This window comes from Bos grunniens, chromosome 11 (genome assembly GCF_055505025.1).
Source record: "Bos grunniens cultivar Pamir isolate PY7600 chromosome 11, Bosgru_T2T1.0, whole genome shotgun sequence".
Classification (NCBI taxonomy): domain Eukaryota; kingdom Metazoa; phylum Chordata; class Mammalia; order Artiodactyla; family Bovidae; genus Bos; species Bos grunniens.
This window is the reverse complement of record NC_141175.1, coordinates 36354156-36373814: the sequence shown is the minus strand read 5'-3', so window position 1 is coordinate 36373814 and position 19659 is coordinate 36354156. Positions and strand designations below refer to the sequence as shown.

At 40.7% G+C, this 19659-nt stretch overlaps 1 protein-coding gene across 14 annotated transcripts in view; it reads right to left on the bottom strand.

The window, feature by feature from the left end:
• Window positions 1-19659, bottom strand: part of BABAM2 (BRISC and BRCA1 A complex member 2) — a 478104-nt gene that overhangs the window by 21990 nt on the left and 436455 nt on the right. For all 14 annotated transcript variants that reach the window (XM_086326104.1, XM_086326097.1, XM_086326096.1 and 11 more), the window contains one exon: window positions 17019-17172. In XM_086326104.1, coding sequence (XP_086182230.1) covers window positions 17019-17172 — 154 coding nt within the window. The remainder of the gene's footprint in view (window positions 1-17018; window positions 17173-19659) is intronic.

Genomic DNA, 19659 nt, shown 5'->3' with positions numbered 1-19659 from the left:
CCACGGCCACAGACGCCCTCAGCCTCCAAGGTGAGCCGCTAGGAAGAAGGTTTCCGTGCCAGGTCACCCCATGGGAAGGTGATGGGCACGTGAATGCAGGCATGCTACCCTTCAGCCCTGGACTCGACTGTGCTGCTCCTGTGAGCAAGGGAGCAAGAAACAGGCACAGAAAAGGGGGGAGGTCAGAGATGGCTTGGGCTGGCCCTGGACCAGCGATCAGGGACACAGGGTTCTAATCTCTGTACTGTATGGCTCTGAACAAATTCTTCCAGGAAATGAAAATGAAGTGTCAAGTCTATGCCAATCACTGTGCTGAGGGTTTTAAATACACCAATCACTCCATTTAATCTGCGCCACAATGGCAAATGCTGACCACACTCAACCTTGCTGTACTGGATGATCCCTGAGGGCCTTCCTTGTTTCCCAGCCTGAGACTGGCCACTGCTGGCAAACTTACCTTCCTAGATGCAGTCCTGCTTGGCCACCTAACCCAGCTCTGTTCCTGGCTGTGGATTTGGAAGGTCACTGACACAGTGGTAAGCACCCCAGTATCTGTGCCCCGTTTTTGCTCACGTCTATAAAGCTGTGATTTTAACAAGTCATGAATCTAGTTCATCTTCACAGGTGGCCCCTGTGCTGAGGAAACTGACAAAACACAAGACAGAGTCTCATTTCTGCAGAAACAAGGCCTCTGCTTGTCACTAATGATGTGCACAGACTGGATGGCTGTTCTTTGATGCTTCCCCCCTTTTCTAAAATTCATGCCTTAATGAGAAGCGATAGAACCGTGAGGCTTGGCCCTCTCGCCTTGGCTGGACTCCACATCACACGTGACAGCCCTGAGCAGCCCCAACAGCACCTGTCAGAAACCAACACGCACATCTGAACAGTCAAGCCTAATTCCCAAGAAGCTGTTTTAACTTGACATCTGAAAAAGTATTACATCGAGAATTATTTTACTGGGTGTGTGTGTTCAGGGCATCTGTGTGCACGTTCCACAGCTGAAGTGTTCTATAAATATTAGATACGGGTTGTACAAAAAAGCATCACGTACGTAGTGTACTTAATTCCATTTAGCAGTGTTTTCAATTTGTGCCTGACCTCTGGCAACAGAGATGGAATTTTCTCAACAAGAATAAAAAAATATGTAAAATTACCTTAAACATAATTTTCATTTACAATTCCAGAAATAAGTTAGAGCTTGGTGATCATCAGCTACTTGCCCAATACTTTCAGATGAGGGTCCTGAGGCCCAGAAATGTGAAGTGTCCTTTCCAAGTTCACACAGGAAATTAATAATGGTGTCCAGATGCGACCCAGGTCTCCTAACTCCCAGGCCACTATTCTTTGCATTTTCATTACTTACGGTTTTCCTTCCATCCATTCAAAGGCAACTTTAATTCCATAAGTATTACGGAAGTATTTAATTCCAAAGTTTCTACTTTGGTACACTATAAAAATCCCAAACCAACTCCCCCGACTCTTTCCTTTCTGACTCTGTAAGACATCTGTCTATTTTTCCAAGAAAATGTAGGAGTGTAACTCACAAACAAGGAAGTAGCTGTACTTGGTTATCATGAACATTTTCCCATCTGGGAGGGATAATCAGAATCCAAGCCTGAGCTGATCAGTAGCTTTCACAGCAGGACAACTAGGTGAATTCCTCCAATTAGACCTGCTGATCACTCCGTTACCCTTCCACCTGCAGCTTCTGGTGTGACTCAGGCTTGCATGACTGAGACCAGAGGGTAAAGCCTCACCCTGTTTTCCAATGAGAAAGCAGCCTGGACAGGGGGTTCAGTCCGCAAAACAGTGGCCAAAGAGTGGAATCAAAGGAAGCCAGGAACACAGATGGAGGACCTGGAAGAGATGGCCTGTGGGGTCATATGGAAGGAGTGGGGAGGCTGCTCGGGGCTGCGAACGCTCCGTGCCTGGTACAGCCTGGTCTGTGCAGGCTGGAAGAATGGTGAGCAGCCTACTCCAGGATGAGGGCTGTATTAGCAGTAATTGATGGCCAGGCTTTTTAATGGAGCTTATCATTTCACAGCAACAGATGTCAGGTTCTAATAAATAACATGTTCTCTCTGACCTACGCAATTTGGAGAGGAGGCCTGGATGCCAGGCACATTTGGATTCCTCCCATCTCTGTTGCTCTCTCTTCTCAGAGGAAAACCAAACTGAATCCCTTGAAGATACTTTTCAAAATGAATCTCTGTGCAAGTTCAAGGATGCAATAATTTCACACAGCTTCTGCAGGAGACCCAGGTTCGATTCCTGGGTCGGGAAGATCCCCTGGAGGAAGAAATGGCAATCCACTCCAGTATTCTTCCCTGGGAAATCCCATGAACAGAGGAGTCTGATGGGCTATAGTCCATGGGGTTGCAAAGATTTGGACATGACTGAGCACGCATGCATATGCTCTCTATCTCTAAACCTGGGGGATGGTAAGCATGTGCATGCAGGAACCCAGGGCACGTTGGAGGAGAGGAAGGTTTGGGGTCCTCGACCAGTTCCTCTGCAGGCACCATCACTGGTTCTTCGCTTGTCCTCAATGGGTGCTCTCATCCCCCAAGCTAGGCTAGCCTGGGCTTGAAAAATTCCCCCTTCTCTCTGGGGGAGTTCAGCTGAGATGAAGTTGGGAGTTTTTAAAGGGAACTATTCCTAGGAAACTCAAAGGAAAAAAAAAAAGAAAACAAAAAACACATGAATCATAGCAGCAGTTGGGCTTGCAGGCTCTGCCACTGAGGTCTGAGCCCTGATGGGCCCCTGAAGCTAAGCTTCCTGGGAGCCTAAGCTTGGTTGCTTTTGCTCAGCTCAGGGTTCTCCCTTCTGCCCAGGGAGCTTTGTGCCCAGAGTGGGTCAGTTCTGCAGTTACACCCCCACCTCCCCCCCGCTCCCAAAAGGGCTGTGGGGGTAAGAAATCATAGTGGCCGCAATTCTTACCTTCCTGGTCAACCCCTACCCTTGGATGCCAGATGGGAGTTCCAAAAATATAACCATAAAGGGGAGAGGGGAGGGGCAGTGGTCCCAGAAGAGTGCTGTGAAGTCCCCATCAGGGTTTTCCCTAACACTGAGCGATGACTACCTGGGCCCCAAAGCTGGTTCAGCCAGGACTCCCTGTGGTCAGCTGGCCAAGCACAGGGACTGAGAGAGAGGCCTGATGCCACAATTAAACCTTACCAGAAGACGCGAGTGAGTAATTTCTGGAGAAACAAACACATAAATAGGCTCACATTATAACCACTTATACTTCATGATCATCCCCTCCCCGTCACCAGCCCTACCCTGGTCTCCAAGGAATTCTCAGGCCTCAGGGGTCCTGAAAGCATACTGTGAAGTACCCTCTTAGGATTGGGACTTCCACGCTGTGCTCCATGGCATCCCAGAGGGGCCCAGAGGCCACAGTAAGGGATGGGATGGGGGATGTATCAGGTGACGGGACATCTAACACCTTTCTCTTGAGGACAGGAGATCTGTTTTTATCTGTTTGACTTAGAAGACTAATGTGTAAGATTGGATTGAAGCATTTGGCCACTAATGAGAAGTCTGAAGAAAACAGTGTCTTTGGGAATACTAAGGAATTAATGATGAAAAATAACTGTAGTAGTCCAGAATGTAAAATTTAAAAAATTCTTGAAAGAGAAAGTTATTCTGCAAGGACAACGGAATGACAAATAATAGAGTATGCATGGTGAAAAGCCATATATGGCGAAATATAGACAGCTTTGGATAAGTTTCTAAATAAGAAACTAACATCTCTTTCTGACCTGGAGGCAAGGGGGAAACAAGACGTTTTAGATGGCTCACAATGAATTACTCCCATGTGTTGACTGAGAAGCTATTTTTCAAAATATTCCATTTATATAATGGATTTAATGTGTGACAAGCCATTGCAGTAGGTGGTTTGGGGGTTAAATTCTATTCTAAGAACCTACTCAGATCTCTAGAATCAACTTAAGGCTTTATACAATGAAACTCAGGGAAAACTCATGCCATCTATTCATAGATTTATCAAGCTAGGAAGGATTATAAAAGTTACCTAGTTCATTCCTCTAGATAGAGCTAAAGCTATGTAAAAGATACAAAGGTAGGTAACTAATGGGTTCAACTTTTTTTCAGTGATTGTTGGTTTTGTGTAGATTAAACAATTGAAGGCTGGAGTTTTTCCACTTTTCAAACCAGCTATACTGGCAGAATACACAGAAGAACTGTACAAAAAAGATCTTCACGACCAAGACAATCACGATGGTATGATCAATCATCTAGCCAGACATCCTGGAATGTGAAGTCAAGTGGGCCTTAGAAAGCATCACTATGAACAAAGCTAGTGGAGGTGACAGAATTCCAGTTGAGCTATTTCAAATCCTGAAAGATGATGCTGTGAAAGTGCTGCACTCAATATGCCAGCAAATTTGGACAACTCAGCAGTGGCCACAGGACTGGAAAAGGTCAGTTTTCATTCCAGTCCCAAAGAAAGGCAATGCCAAAGAATGCTCAAACTACCACACAAATGCACTCATCTCACACGCTAGTAAAGTAATGCTCAAAATTCTCCAAGCCAGGCTTCAGCAATATGTGAACCGTGAACTTCCTGATGTTCAAGCTGGTTTTAGAAAAGGCAGAGGAACCAGAGATCAAATTGCCAACATCTGCTGGATCATGGAAAAAGCAAGAGAGTTCCAGAAAAACATCTGCTTTATTGACTATGCCAAAACCTTTGACTGTGTGGATCACAATAAACTGTGGAAAATTCTGAAAGAGATGGGAATACCAGACCACCTGACCTGCCTCTTGAGAAACCTGTATGCAGGTCAGGAAGCAACAGTTAGAACTGGACATGGAACAACAGACTGGTTCCAAATAGGAAAAGGAGTATGTCAAGGCTGTATATTATCACCTTGCTTATTTAACTTATATGCAGAGTACATCATGAGAAACACTGGGCTGGAAGAAACACAAGCTGGAATCAAGATTGCTGGGAGAAATATCAATAACCTCAGATATGCAGATGACACCACCCTTATGGCAGAAAGTGAAGAGGAACTAAAAAGCCTCTTGATGAAAGTGAAAGTGGAGAGTGAAAAAGTTGGCTTAAAGCTCAACATTCAGAAAACGATGATCATGGCATCCGGTCCTGTCACTTCATGGGAAATAGATGGGGAAACAGTGGAAAGTGTCAGACTTTATTTTTTGGGGTTCCAAAATCACTGCAGATGGTGACTGCAGCCATGAAATTAAAAGACACTTACTCCTTGGAAGGAAAGTTATGACCATCCTAGATAGCATTTTCAAAAGCAGAGACATCACTTTGCCAACAAAGGTCCATCTAGTCAAGGCTATGGTTTTTCCAGTGGTCATGTATGGATGTGAGAGTTGGACTGTGAAGAAGGCTGAGTGCCAAAGAATTGATGCTTTTGAACTGTGGTGTTGGAGAAGACTCTTGAGAGTCCCTTGGACTGCAAAGAGATCCAACCAGTCCATTCTGAAGGAGATCAGCCCTGGGATTTCTTTGGAGGGAATGATGCTGAAGCTGAAGCTCCAGTACTTTGGCCAGCTCATGCGAAGAGTTGACTCACTGGAAAAGACTCTGATGCTGGGAGGGATTGGGGGCAGGAGGAGAAGGGGATGACAGAGGATGAGATGGCTGGATGGCATCACTGACTCGATGGACCTGAGTCTGAGTGAACTCCGGGAGCTGGTGATGGACAGGGAGGCCTGGCGTGCTGCAATTCATGGGGTCGCAAAGAGTCGGACACAACTGAGCGACTGAACTGAACTGATACTGACACCAAGAAGACACAATCACAGAGGGTAGCAACCATGAATGGGGCAGCTTAGAACTGAAGAATCTCTGGTGAAGTCACTGAGGTGAGGGACTGTTTTACAGGGTCACATGTGTAGATAGCAATGCTGACTCTGCTACCTTCTAATGAAAAATCTGTTTTTCCTTCAGGGATGATGACTTTGATAGCTAACATCTACTGAATGGTCGCAACGTGCCATATCCTTTGCTAGACAATTCACCTGTATGTATTACCTGTGTAGTGGCAGAATTCTAAGATAGCTCCTATGTCCTCACTCCCTGGTGTATACTCCCTGTATAAGCCTCAGGACTGTGAAAATGATGTATTTCATTCCTGTCAGTGGATTACTAATGCAGGAGATGCAAGAGATGTGGGTTTGATCCCAGGAAGATCCCCTGGAACAGGAAAGTGGCAACCTGCTCCAGTATTCTTGCCTAGAAAATTTCATGGACAGAGGAGTCTGGCTGGCAACAGTCCATGGGGTTGCAAAGAGTCAGACATGACTGAGCAACAGAGCAAACACACACACAAGTGGTTTATGTTACATGGAATGGATTGATGACTTGAAGGAAGAAGTATTAATTGGTAAACCTGGACTAATCAAATAAGCCCTTTAAATCTGAGTCTAGATGTCAGTGACACAGTCAGAAATTGGAAATATGAGGATTTCATGTACCACTAAAAGCTTGACAATGGAGGGGCCCACACGACAGGGAAAAGCCTCTAGCTGACAGTCAGCAAGAAAACAGGGACCTCAGTCCTACAACCACAAGGATATGAATTCTGCCAACAATCTGAATGAGTTTGGAAGAGGCCCTGAGCCTCAGATACGGTAACAGCCTGAGCCAACAGCTTGACTTTAATCTTTTGGGACCCTGAACAGAGAAATGAGGAAGGCTGTGCTGGACTCCTGATCTACAGAAAGTATGAGATAACAATTTGTGCTGTTATAAGATGTTAAATTTCTGTTGTTCATCAACAATAGAAAATCACATATCCTACTTGAAATATCAATAACCCCAGATATGCAGATGACACCACACTTATGGCAGAAAGTGAAGAAGAACTAAAGAGCCTCTAGATGAAAGTGAAAGGGGAGAGTGAAAAAGTTGGCTTTAAACTCAACATTCAGAAAACTAAGATCATGGCATCTGGTCTCATCACTTCATGGCAAATAGATGGGGAAACTATAGAAACAGTGACAGATTTTTTGGGGGCTCCAAAATCACTGCAGATGGTAACTGCAGCCATGAAATTAAAAGACGCTTGCTCCTTGGAAGAAAAGTTATGACCAACCTAGACAGCATATTAAAAAGCAGAGACATTACTTTGCCAACAAGGTCCATCTAGTCAAAGCTATGGTTTTCCCAGTAGTCATGTATGGATGTGAGAGTTGGACTCTAAAGAAAGCTGAATGCTGAAGAATTGATGCTTTTGAACTGTGGTGTTGGAGAACTGTGGTTCTTGAGAGTTCCTTGGACTGCAAGGAGATCCAACCAGTCCACCCTAAAGGAAATCAGTCCTGAATATTCATCGGAAGGACTGATGCTGAAACTGAGGCTCCAATACTTTGGGCACCTGATGCAAAGAACTGACTCATTAGAAAAGACCCTGATGCTGGGAAAGATTGAAGGCAGGAGGAGAAGGGGACAACAGAGGATGAGATGGTTGGATCGCATGACCGACTCAATGGACATGAGTTTGAGTAAACTCTGGGAGTTGGTGATGGACAGGGAAGCCTGGCGTGCTGCAGTCCATGGGGTCGCAAATAGTCAGACACGACTTAGCAACTGAACTGAACTGACTTGATATTCTAAACTAGCTTCCCTATTTTATTGATAAGGAGACAGACTCAGATTATGAATCTGCCTAAAGTCACACAGCTAGTAAGCAGCAGAGACAGGTTTAAATCCAACTCTCTCTTGACTTTAGGGTCAGTGCTCTTAAAGGCCACATGTATTTCTTCTCTATATTTATGTTACTCAAATACCAGGCTTCTGAGAAAGGAGGCTCAGAAGTGGTAAAGAGAATGGAAAACTTAATCCATCTGCCTAGGTGTGGATGTACAGAAAGTCAGAGGCCCTATGTTGAGTCCTGACTCCACTATAAGTTACCTTTGTGCCCTTAAGAAAGTCCCTGAGTCTCTCTGAGCCTCAGGATTTTTCATATGTATGAAGGGTGGTGAGAATTTCTTTACTAATCTTCTCATAGGACTACAGTGATGATTTCAAGAAAGTATGTGAGGGTGCATGATAAATGGCAAAGTCCACAGGAAAGGCAGAGGTGTCTGGATGTCATGCAGGTGTATCTTTTCTTGGTGACTGAGAGTCTCAATGTCTTCTGCATATAGGCTGGACATGGCTCTCTGATGGCTTGTTCCAAAGAAGACATTTAAAAATAAGTGTTTTTTTTTTTTTCTTTTTTGGAGGGGAAATATATTTTCCATTACCTTTATTTGGAAATCACCAAATAAAGTGGAGCATAACCTTTCTTTCTTTTCTAAAATTCTTTAAAAGTCAACTGACTATTTAAAGCCAAAGTAATAACAATATATTGTGGGATTCATGATATATGAAGATATATCAGAGGATAGCAGAAAGTATAAAGAGAATTATACTGTTTTAGGTTTCTACATTATACTTGAAATGTTATAGTATTAATTCATCATAGACTGAGACGAATTAAGAATGTGTTTTAGTGTGTTGAAAACTAAAATATGATAACTTAAAGACCAAGAGAAGAGAGAATGGTATACTAAAAAATACTCAAATAAATCAAGTGAAAGATTTAGAAGGGAACAACAAAGGAACAAAGAACAGGGGAAATTAAACAACAAATAGTAAGAAGGCAGACATATGCAACCAGCTCATTAATAATATGAAATGTAAATGAATGAAATACTCCAATTAAAAGGCAGAGATTATCAAACTAGATTTAAAAAAACAACCTATAAAAGGTTTTCTTGACATATAAAGGCACACACAGGATGAAAGAACAAGGATGAAAAAAGATATACCACGCAAAAAATAAGTACAAGAATGCTGGTGAAACTAGATTCATGTTAGACCTAGCAGAATTCAAGTGAAGGAGTATTATCAGAAATAGCATGAGTCAAAGGGTCAATTTATCAAGAAGATGTAACAATTCCAAATATGTATGTACGTAAATAACAAACCTTCAAAATCCAAAAAGCAAAAAAATGACAGAACTAAAAGGAGAAATAAACGTATCCAAAATCATAGGTGGAATTTTAACACCTCCTTTCAGGACTGATATAATAATAAACACACAAAAAATAGGATATAGAAGACTGAATACTACTAACAAGTAACTAATATGTATCCAAAACACTATTCTCAAAATTGCAGGACAAACATTTTTTTCAAGTTCACATGGACTATTTATCAAGATAGACTACATGTTGAGTCATAAAACAAATCTCAACAGATTTCAAAGGATTAAAGCCATACAGATTATAATTGACCAAAATAGAAATTAGATATCAGTAACAATAAAACAACTAGAAAAGTCCCCAAACACTTGAAATTCAAGCAGCACAATTATAAATAACTCATGGTTCAAAAAGAAATCACAAAAGAAATTTAAAAAATTTTCTAACAAAATGATAAAGAAAAACAATGTATCAAAATTTGAGAGAGACAGCTAAAACAAACCTTATTTATAGCTTTAAAGGCTTCTATTAAAAAAGCAGAAAGGATTAAAATCAATGATCTAAACTTCCATTTTGAGAAATGAAAACTGAAAAAGAAGAAATTAAACTGAAAATAAGTCAAAGGAAATAATAAAAATAAAAGCATAAATGAACAAAATGGAAAACAAACCACGTGAAACAAATCAACAAAGTAAAAGGCTGCTTCTTTGAAAAGATTAGAAAAACTGATAAACCCCTAACTAGATTTTTTTTTTTAAAGAAAAGGGGATAAGAGGATAAAGATACAAATTTTCACTATAAGGAATAAAAGAAGTTATACCACTATATCCTACAGATATTAAAAGGAAAGTAAGACAATACCATAAACAATTTAATGCCAATCAATTCAACAACTTAAATATGATGGATAAATTTCTTTAAAAAATAACCCACAACTTGCTAAAACTAATGGAAGGAGAAATTGTAAAAATCTGAATATCTCTGTGTGTAGTACAGATGTTTAATTTTTTTCCACAAATAAGACTCTACCAAACATTGAGGAAAAAAAATAATGCAAAACCTACACAAACTCTTTCAGAAAACAGAGGAGGAAGGAAAACTTGTCAATTCATTTTATGAAGCCAGTTTAGTGCTACTATAAAAGTCTAATAAGGACAATACAAGAAAAGTAACTTCTGACCACTATGACTCATGAACATAGATATAAAATTCTCAATACAATTTTAGCAAATAGAATCAAATAATACAAAAAAGGATAAAATATCATGACTCAGAAGGGTTTATTTATTGCTGGAATGCAAGGTTGGTCTAACAGTCAAAAACTAATGAATGTAATTCTCCATTTTAACAGAAAAAAGAAAAAACACAGAATCATGTCAATAGATACAAAAGCATTCTACAGAATTTAATACTCAGCCATGATAAAAATCTCTTAGCAAAGCAGGAATATAGGGGAATTTCTTTAATCTGCTAAAGACATCTAAGTAAAACCTAATGCTAACATTAACCTTAAGGGGATATATAAAGCCAAATGTCTGCTCATAGTGCTTGTGTACAACAATGAACTGGAAGTCCCAGTCAGTACAGGTTAAAAAAAAAAAAAAAAAAAGAAACAAAAAAAAACATAAAGATTATAAACACTGGAAAGAAAGAAGTAAAGCTGTTAACAGATGATATGACTGTTTATGTAAAAAATCCTAAGAAATCTACAAAAAAGCTACTAGAACTTGGTAGGATTATAAATTTAGCAGTCAATCTAGAAAAGTCATTTGTATTCCTATATACTTGCAACAACTGGAAAATGAAATCTGAAAAACTATCATTCACAATAAAAGCAAAACACTAGAGTTCTACATGAAATCTTAAGACATATCTGAGATAAAATATAGAAAATCTAAACAAAAATCATGTTGTTGATTGGAAAACTCAGTATTGTTAAAATGTCCGTCAGTTCTTCATTGAGCTACAGACTCAATGCCATCTCAATCAAAAATCTCAGCAGGTCTTTTTTGAAGGTTGGGGTTGGAATTGGCAAACTGATTCTAAAATTTATACAGGAATACAAAGGACTTAAAACAGACAAAACAATATTTAAAAAGAATAAAGTTGGAGAATTTATATTTCCTGACTTTAAGAACTATTGGTATATAAACAGAAAACTAGATAGAACAGAATATCCAGAAACAGACCCACTCATATATGGTCTATTTATTTTGATAAAGGCATGAAGGTAATTCCATGGGGAAAATAAGAAGTTTTTTCAACAAATGTTGCTTAAATACCTGGAGATATATAAACAAAAAAATTAACTTCAGCTTCTACCTCATACCATACCCCAAAATGAATTTGAGATGGATTATAGACCTAAATGTCAAATCAAAACCAAAGCTTTAGAGAAAGAGGAGAATCTCTTCAGGCATTTGTGGAAGGCAAATAATTATGAGGATATAAAAATATTAACATAAAAATAAAACACTGATAAAACAGATTTCATTAAAAATTTTCTGCTCATCAAAAGACACTGTTAAGAAATGAAAAAGCAAGCCACAGATTGGGAGAAAATATTTCTAATACATATTTCTGACAAAGAACATATAAAGAACTCTTAAAACTTAATAATAAACAGACCAACAACCTGATTAAAAATACACAAAATTTGAACAAACACTTATAACAATAAGCACATGAAAATATGCTTATCAGTAATAATTAGAATATCAAAATTAAAAGCTCAATGTGATATCCCTTCACTCCCTCTAGAATAGCTAAAATTAAAAAGACTGACAATACCAAGTGTTGGAGAGGATATGCAACAATTGGGACCTGACATATTAATAATGGGAGTACAAACTGGCACGATTATGAAAAAGGTGGTCAGTTTCTTATAAAGTTCATTATACACATATTCCCACTCCCAATCATCTACCCACAGAATTGAAAGCATGTCTATTAAAAACTTATGTAAGAAAGTTCATAGCAGCTGTATTCATAAAAATCCCCAAACTGGAAACAACCTAAACACACATATGCAGATGAATGGATTAGTACATTATAGTATATTCAGATAATAAAATATTACTCAGCAGTGAAAAGAAGCAATGCCGTAACAGATAAGTCTAAAATTAATTATGTTGAACACAAAAGATGTGAAAGAGTATAATCTGTATTATTCCATTTAAAAGAAGCTTCTAGAAAAGGAAAAACTAAGACATGGTGATAGAAAAAAGCATTGTTTTGGGAGTGAGGAGACTAACTGGAAAGGGGTAGAAGGTACTGTCAAAACTCCATCAAAAGTTACACTTGAATCTGTCTACTTCACTGTATGTAAACTATCAGATCAGATCAGATCAGTCGCTCAGTCGTGTCCGACTCTTTGCGACCCCATGAATCACAGCACGCCAGGCCTCCCTGTCCATCACCAACTCCCGGAGTTCACTCAGACTCACGTCCATCGAGTCAGTGATGCCATCCAACCATCTCATCCTCTGTCGTCCCCTTCTCCTCCTGTCCCCAATCCCTCCCAGCATCAGAGTCTTTTCCAATGAGTCAACACTTCGCATGAGGTGGCCAAAGTACTGGAGTTTCAGCTTTAGCATCATTCCTTCCAAAGAAATCCCAGGGCTGATCTCCTTCAGAAAGGACTGGCTGGATCTCCTTGTAGTCCAAGGGACTCTCAAGAGTCTTCTCCAACACCACAGTTCAAAAGCATCAATTCTTTGGCACTCAGCCTTCTTCACAGTCCAACTCTCACATCCATACATGACGACGGGAAAAACCATAGCCTTAACTAGATGGACCTTTATTGGCAAAGTAATGTCTCTGCTTTTGAATATGCTATCTAGGTTGGTCATAACTTTCCTTCCAAGGAGTAAGCGTCTTTTAATTTCATGGCTGCAGTCACCATCTGCAGTGATTTTGCAGCCCAGAAAAATAAAGTCTGACACTGTTTCCACTGTTTCCCCATCTATTTGCCATGAAGTGATGGGACCAGATGTCCTGATCTTCGTTTTCTGAATGTTGAGCTTTAAGCCAACTTTTTCACTCTCCACTTTCACTTTCATCAAGAGGCTTTTTAGTTCCTCTTCACTTTCTGCCATAAGGGTGGTGTCATCTGCATATCTGAGGTTATTGATATTTCTCCCAGCAATCTTGATTCCAGCTTGTGTTTCTTCCAGCCCAGCATTTCTCATGATGTACTCTGCATAGAAGTTAAATAAGCAGGGTGACAATATACAGCCTTGATGTACTCCTTTTCCTATTTGGAACCAGTCTGTTGTTCCATGTCCAGTTCAAACTGTTGCTTCCTGACCTGCATACAGATTACTCAAGAGGCAGATCAGGTGGTCTGGTATTCCCATCTCTTTCAGAATTTTCCACAGTTTATTGTGATCCACACAGTCAAAGGCTTTGGCATAGTCAATAAAGCAGAAGTAGATGTTTTTCTGGAACTCTCTTGCTTTTTCCATGATCCAGTGGATGTTGGCAATTTGATCTCTGGTTCCTCTGCCTCTTCTAAAACCAGTTTGAACATCAGGAAGTTCACGGTTCACATATTGCTGAAGCCTGGCTTGGAGAATTTTGAGCATTCCTTTACTAGTGTGTGAGATGAGTGCAATTGTGCGGTAGTTTGAGTACTCTTTGGCATTGCCTTTCTTTGGGACTGGAATGAAAACTGACCTTTCCCAGTCCTGTGGCCACTGCTAAACTATAAGTGTACCTAAATTATGCTACAATAAATACGTTTAAATGATAAAGATATCTTTAAAAGAAATATGCAAAACCCTTGCCTTCAAAGGAGTCACAGGTAGATGAAGGAAATGAGATGTATACAAAGATGTGAAAAAGCAAAGAACAATACATAAGGGATTTCAAAGCAGTCTATGACCAATAGTCAACCCAAACTGGAGAGAGGTGAAAGAACTGCCTGTAATTTAACGTGGATGGAAAACCATAAGGAAGAGTGTGGAAGGAAGGGGAGATTTGCAGGAGCAGAAAGAGAGCAGGATGAAAGCAGCAGGCAAAGGCACTGTAAGTCAAAGCAGACGCTAAATCCAACCAAGGGTCTTTCCCATGTCCAACCCCTGACTGACCCTTCACCTCAAGCCTATCATAGGGAGGAGTATAGTCTTGTTTTACAGGAGGAAGTTTGGGAAGATTAATAGCCCTGCCCACGGTGACAGAGCTTACAGATTAGAATCTGTGATGGGAACTGGGGTGCACATGACCCCAGGGCCTGTGCTCACCCAGCAGAGGGGATTCACTTGTGAGGACAGAATTTGCTGGACAGCCATGAGCAAGAAGTACAAGTCACAGGAGAAGCCCTGGTCAGTGCCAGAAAGTGGCCTTTCTGAGTTCACGTGTTTAGAATTTTGCTCTATGGGAGGGAATAAACAGCTGACTCCACTCCAAGGGCTGTAGTGCTGTTCATAAACCATGAGAGTGTTTATGTCCTGGGCAGAGCTCTCCTAGTGAATTACAGCCTGTGCGCACTGTGTACAGACAGTATCTTCACAGGACAAAGCAGCAGGGAGTGTAAGGAAGGCTGCAGTTGGCTTCTGTCTCTTTCTGTCCTGTCTCTTCACCTTCTCCCCCAGTCTCTAGTCTGTACTGCAGGACAGTTCTCTGGTTGTGCTTATCCACTACCTGGACTTCTGACACAGCTCAGGGAAGTTACTCGGGTCAGTTTAAGAAGGGAGTTTTTAAACTACTTCTTTCTAGCATGAGCTGCTGGCTTTCTCTTTTATTACACTTAAAATGGATCCATCTTCACTACAGTAGAAGGCAGATTTTTTTTAAACACTACCTCAGATGTTTTCTTTAGGCTGGTGGTAACGTAAAGCAAAGGTCTCTTGCAATTCTGAACCAATCTATTAAGATAAACAGGCTTCACTTACGATATGCCTACACTGAAATCATAGGCTTTGGTCTGCAAGTCCTTAAAGACTAAATTCATACATGCTAAAATGTTTACTGAAAAAGCATGTGTGTCTATGGGCATACACACGCACATGTGCATACACACACACATACGGAGATAACTTTGCCATGGAAACCACAAAAACACGTCTAGTTTAGACTCCACAGCACATACCACAAATAACAGCCCATCTTTTAAGGACAGATCCTATGTAGACCCAGGGAAAGCCCAGAAAATTAAACTGCAATTCATCAAACATAAAACTTATTTCATAATCCCCCTTTCAAGTTTATTTCAAGATAAGTAAGTCTTACTCATTGTCATTAGTTACCTTTGCATGTGTTTGTTTTTTTTCTTAAATAGAATTTCACACTTGGGCATCGTGGACAAAAAGGAAAAACACAGGGAGGGAGGGCACACTGAAGGTTCAGACAACAGCAGCTCTGGATTCCACATATGAATCTGAGGCAATCTGGGTTTCTAGAGAAAATTGTCCTGTCATTATTTAAAACAGTCCCACTTCTGCTGTGAGTGAAAGCCTTGTACTACAGAAAGTATAGGAGATGCCAGGGGGCACCTGCGGACCGAAAGAGAACCCACAGTGGGGAAGAAAAGAGCAAGAAGCCTTACCAATCAAGAGCATTCTAGGTCTGGAAGGCCACGTTTTACTAGTATACACTTTAAAAAACCATCACAAGTTGGTTTGATATCATAAAGGCTTTGATCTCTCCTGCTGGGCTATAAATTCCATGGTGACATGGAAAATTTCTGATTTGTTTATCACCGTACCCCAGCCTTGGGCACACTGCCTGGAACATGGGAGATGCTCAGTGAATACTGGATGAGCAATGAAGAGGACGCTGCATCGATATTCTTCATCTCTGTAATTCTTTGGATTTGAACATCCTTTAGCTGGAATCACAGGTGTGAGCATACAGCTGTATGATAAAGTAATAATCACCTGCCACATTGTAATTTATTTTTGGAAACTATGACACTGACCCACTCACTGTTGCTTCAGTCTAGGAAGGCCATGGTTCATGAAGACTGGTGCTCCAGATACTAAAGTCTTACCTATAAAAAACATTCTGCATTTATATTTACCTATTCCATATGACTGGGGAACACTTTCTATAGAGAGGTTCAAGTGCAATAGTTATATCTCTAAATTCCAAACTCCAGCTAAACTTCAACCTCAAATTCCCAACTTATTTCCCTAAGGATATCAATAGTTCTAAGTTATCTGTATAGCCATTTATTCAAAGATGATGCAGGCCCTACTCTGGGCAATGGCTGCAGAGATGCAATGAGGAATATAACTCATTCTGTTCCTTCAAAGGCATTACAGTTCCATATGAAGAACTAGGTACTGGATCCACATGTTGACTAACAAGACCAAAATTCTATTTGTTTACTGTCTGCTGAAATTTCCCATTTTAAAAAATGTGAAAGCAGCTGTCAATATTTTCATCATAGACACCGTTTATCCATAACTCCAATTCCCATCTAGTACATAGAATCTAATCTAAATAGAAAGGTAGATTTCAGAGATATCCTGTAACCCATTTTTTTTTTTAAAGGCAATCTACCTGATGAGGCTAGATGAGGAGTTGGCTAACTTTTTCTATAAAGGGCCAGAAAGCAATTACTTTTGGCTTTCCAGGCCATATGTGGTCTGTTCCAACTGTTCATCCTGCCGTTGTTGCATGAAAGCAGCCACAGAAGATAAGTTTAAAAATGGGTATGGCTATGTTTCAATAAAACTTAATTCATAAAAACAGGCACAGGGCAGTAGCTTGCCAACCCCTGGACTAGATAAACAATATGTTACCTATTTGCAAGAAACAACAATTGATTCAGGGGACTTCCCTGGTGGCCCAGGGGTTAAGAATCCACATTGCAATGCAGGGGAAGAAGGTTCAATCCCTGGTTGGGGAACTAAGATCCCACATGCTGTGGAGCAACTAAGTCCAAGCATCTTTATAACTACCGAGCCTGCGTGCCACAACTAGAGAGTCCATACACTGCAAGGGAAGATCCTGCAAGATGCAATGAAGATCCCTCGTACGCAACTAAGACCTAACACAGCCAAGTAAAACAACAACAAAAACAATGATTCACTTACTTTGCTCTTTTGGCCATTTCATTTCCATCCCATCGGGGGCTGTATGGGTAGTTCTTCTGGGCCTGGGAATAAAGCTGTCCACTGTTGGTAAAGTGATAGACAGATTGGAATGTGAGAGTTGGCTGATCTCGAGGAAAAAACAGGGGCAGGTCAACTGTAAAGACAGAAGAAAGGAAAAGGAAGTTAGGGCTTAAATGCATCTTAATACACATTTTTGGCTAAATATGAATGGTGGGTACAAGACTCTCCTTAAACCATGAACACTGGCTGACGCTTAGGTAACAGGTGTGGAGAGAGAGCCCAGGAAACAATGGGTTGGCCAAAAAGTTCATTTGGGTTTTCCAAACTTTTTGGCCAATCTAAGACAAGGTGTCTTCCCTGCCTTTAAGGAGTTTATGATCTAGGTAGAGAGGCAGTTCAGTTCAGTTCACTTGCTCAGTCTTGTCCGACTCTTTGCGACCCCATGAACTGCAGCACGCCTGGCCTCCCTGTCCATCACCAACTCCCGGAGTTCACTCAGACTCATGTCCACAGAGTCAGTGATGCCATCCAGCCATCTCACCCTCTGTTGTCCCCTTCTCCTCCTGTCCCCAATCCCTCCCAGCATCAGAGTCTTTTCCAATGAGTCAGCTCTTCGCATGAGGTGGCCAAAGTACTGGAGTTTCAGCTTTAGCACCATTCCCTCCAAAGAAATCCCAGGGCTGATCTCCTTCAGAATGGACTGGTTGGATCTCCTTGTAGTCCAAGGGACTCTCAAGAGTCTTCTCCAACACCACAGTTCAAAAGCATCAATTCTTCGGCGCTCAGCCTTCTTCACAGTCCAACTCTCACATCCATACATGACCACAGGAAAAACCATAGCCTTGACTAGATGGACCTTTGTTGGCAAAGTAATGTCTCTGCTTTTGAAAATGCTATCTAGGATGGTCATAGCTTTCCTTCCAAGGAGTGAGCATCTTTTAATTTCATGGCTGCAGTCACCATCTGCAGTGATTTTGGAGCCCAGAAAAATAAAGTCTGACACTGCTTCCACTGTTTCCCCATCTATTTCCCATGAAGTGATGGGACCAGATGCCATGATCTTGGTTTTCTGAGTGTTGAGCTTTAAGCCAACTTTTTCACTCAACTCTTTCACTTTCATCAAGAGGCTTTTTAGTTCCTCTTCACTTTCTACCATAAGGGTGGTGTCATCTGCATATCTGAGGTTATTGATATTTCTCCCAGCAATCTTGATTCCAGCTTGTGTTTCTTCCAGCTCAGCATTTCTCATGATGTACTCTGCATAGAAGTTAAATAAGCAGGGTGACAATATACAGCCTTGACGTACTCCTTTTCCTATTTGGAACCAGTCTGTTGTTCCATGTCCAGTTCTAACTGTTGCTTCCTGACCTGCATACAGATTTCTCAAGAGGCAGGTCAGGTGGTCTGGTATTCCCATCTCTTTCAGAATTTTCCACAGTTTATTGTGATCCACACAGTCAAAGGCTTTGGCATAGTCAATAAAGCAGAAGTAGATGTTTTTCTGGAACTCTCTTGCTTTTTCCATGATCCAGCGGATATTGGCAATTTGATCTCTGGTTCCTCTGCCTTTTCTAAAACCAGCTTGAACATTAGGAAGTTCACAGTTCACGTATTGCTGAAACCTGGCTTGGAAAATTTTGAGCATTACTTTACTAACGTGTGAGATGAGTGCAATTGTGTGGTAGTTTGAGCATTCTTTGGCATTGCCTTTCTTTGGGACTGGAATGAAAACTGACCTTTTCCAGTCCTGTGGCCACTGCTGAGTTTCCCAAATTTGCTGGCATATTGAGTGCAGCACTTTCACAGCATCATCTTTCAGGATTTGAAATAGCTCCACTGGAATTCCATCACCTCCACTAGCTTTGTTTGTAGTGACGCTTTCTAAGGCCCACTTGATTTCACATTCTAGGATGTCTGGCTCTAGGTCAGTGATCACACCATCGTGATTATCTGGGTTGTGAAGATATTTTTTGTACAGTTCTTCTGTAGAGAGGTAAATCACCCATAAATAAAAATTAAACCAATATGAGGCATGATGTGTAGACAGGTGCGAAAGAGTACTAGGAAATGGTCACAGAGACTGGGCAACCCCAGGCCCCTGAACTGCTGTGGCACTAATTACCTGTCCAGTATTCACAGAGAAGTTAATTGTGTATCTCTTTTAAGTACCTATTATATCATAAGCTCATCAAAGGCTGGGCAGTGTCTTTCTCATCCAGAATCTGAAGAAGACTGTTCTTAAAGATTGGATTTGGAAAGGGGATCAAGAGGGCAAGTGAACTGGGCCACGGGAAAGAAGAAAGTATATCACTTTATTTTCAATCTAGCGGTGAACTTTGATACTGAGCAGTTTTACGTTTTTCCGTATATGTTACCATATATATCTCCTCAATCAGTACGAGCTGCTTAATGGAATGCCACAGGGACTACATATGTCTACTGTTACAGTATATACTGATTTTAATATTTGCTATTTACAAATATTATGTGCTTTATGTTCATTTGGGGATCCTTTAACTCCATTTTTAAAAATAAAATGACTTCCTATTTTCAGTTCAGGCAAACTATCACTAAAAACACAGACTGTTTTGATGTCAAATTCCTCAAGGCATATAACATG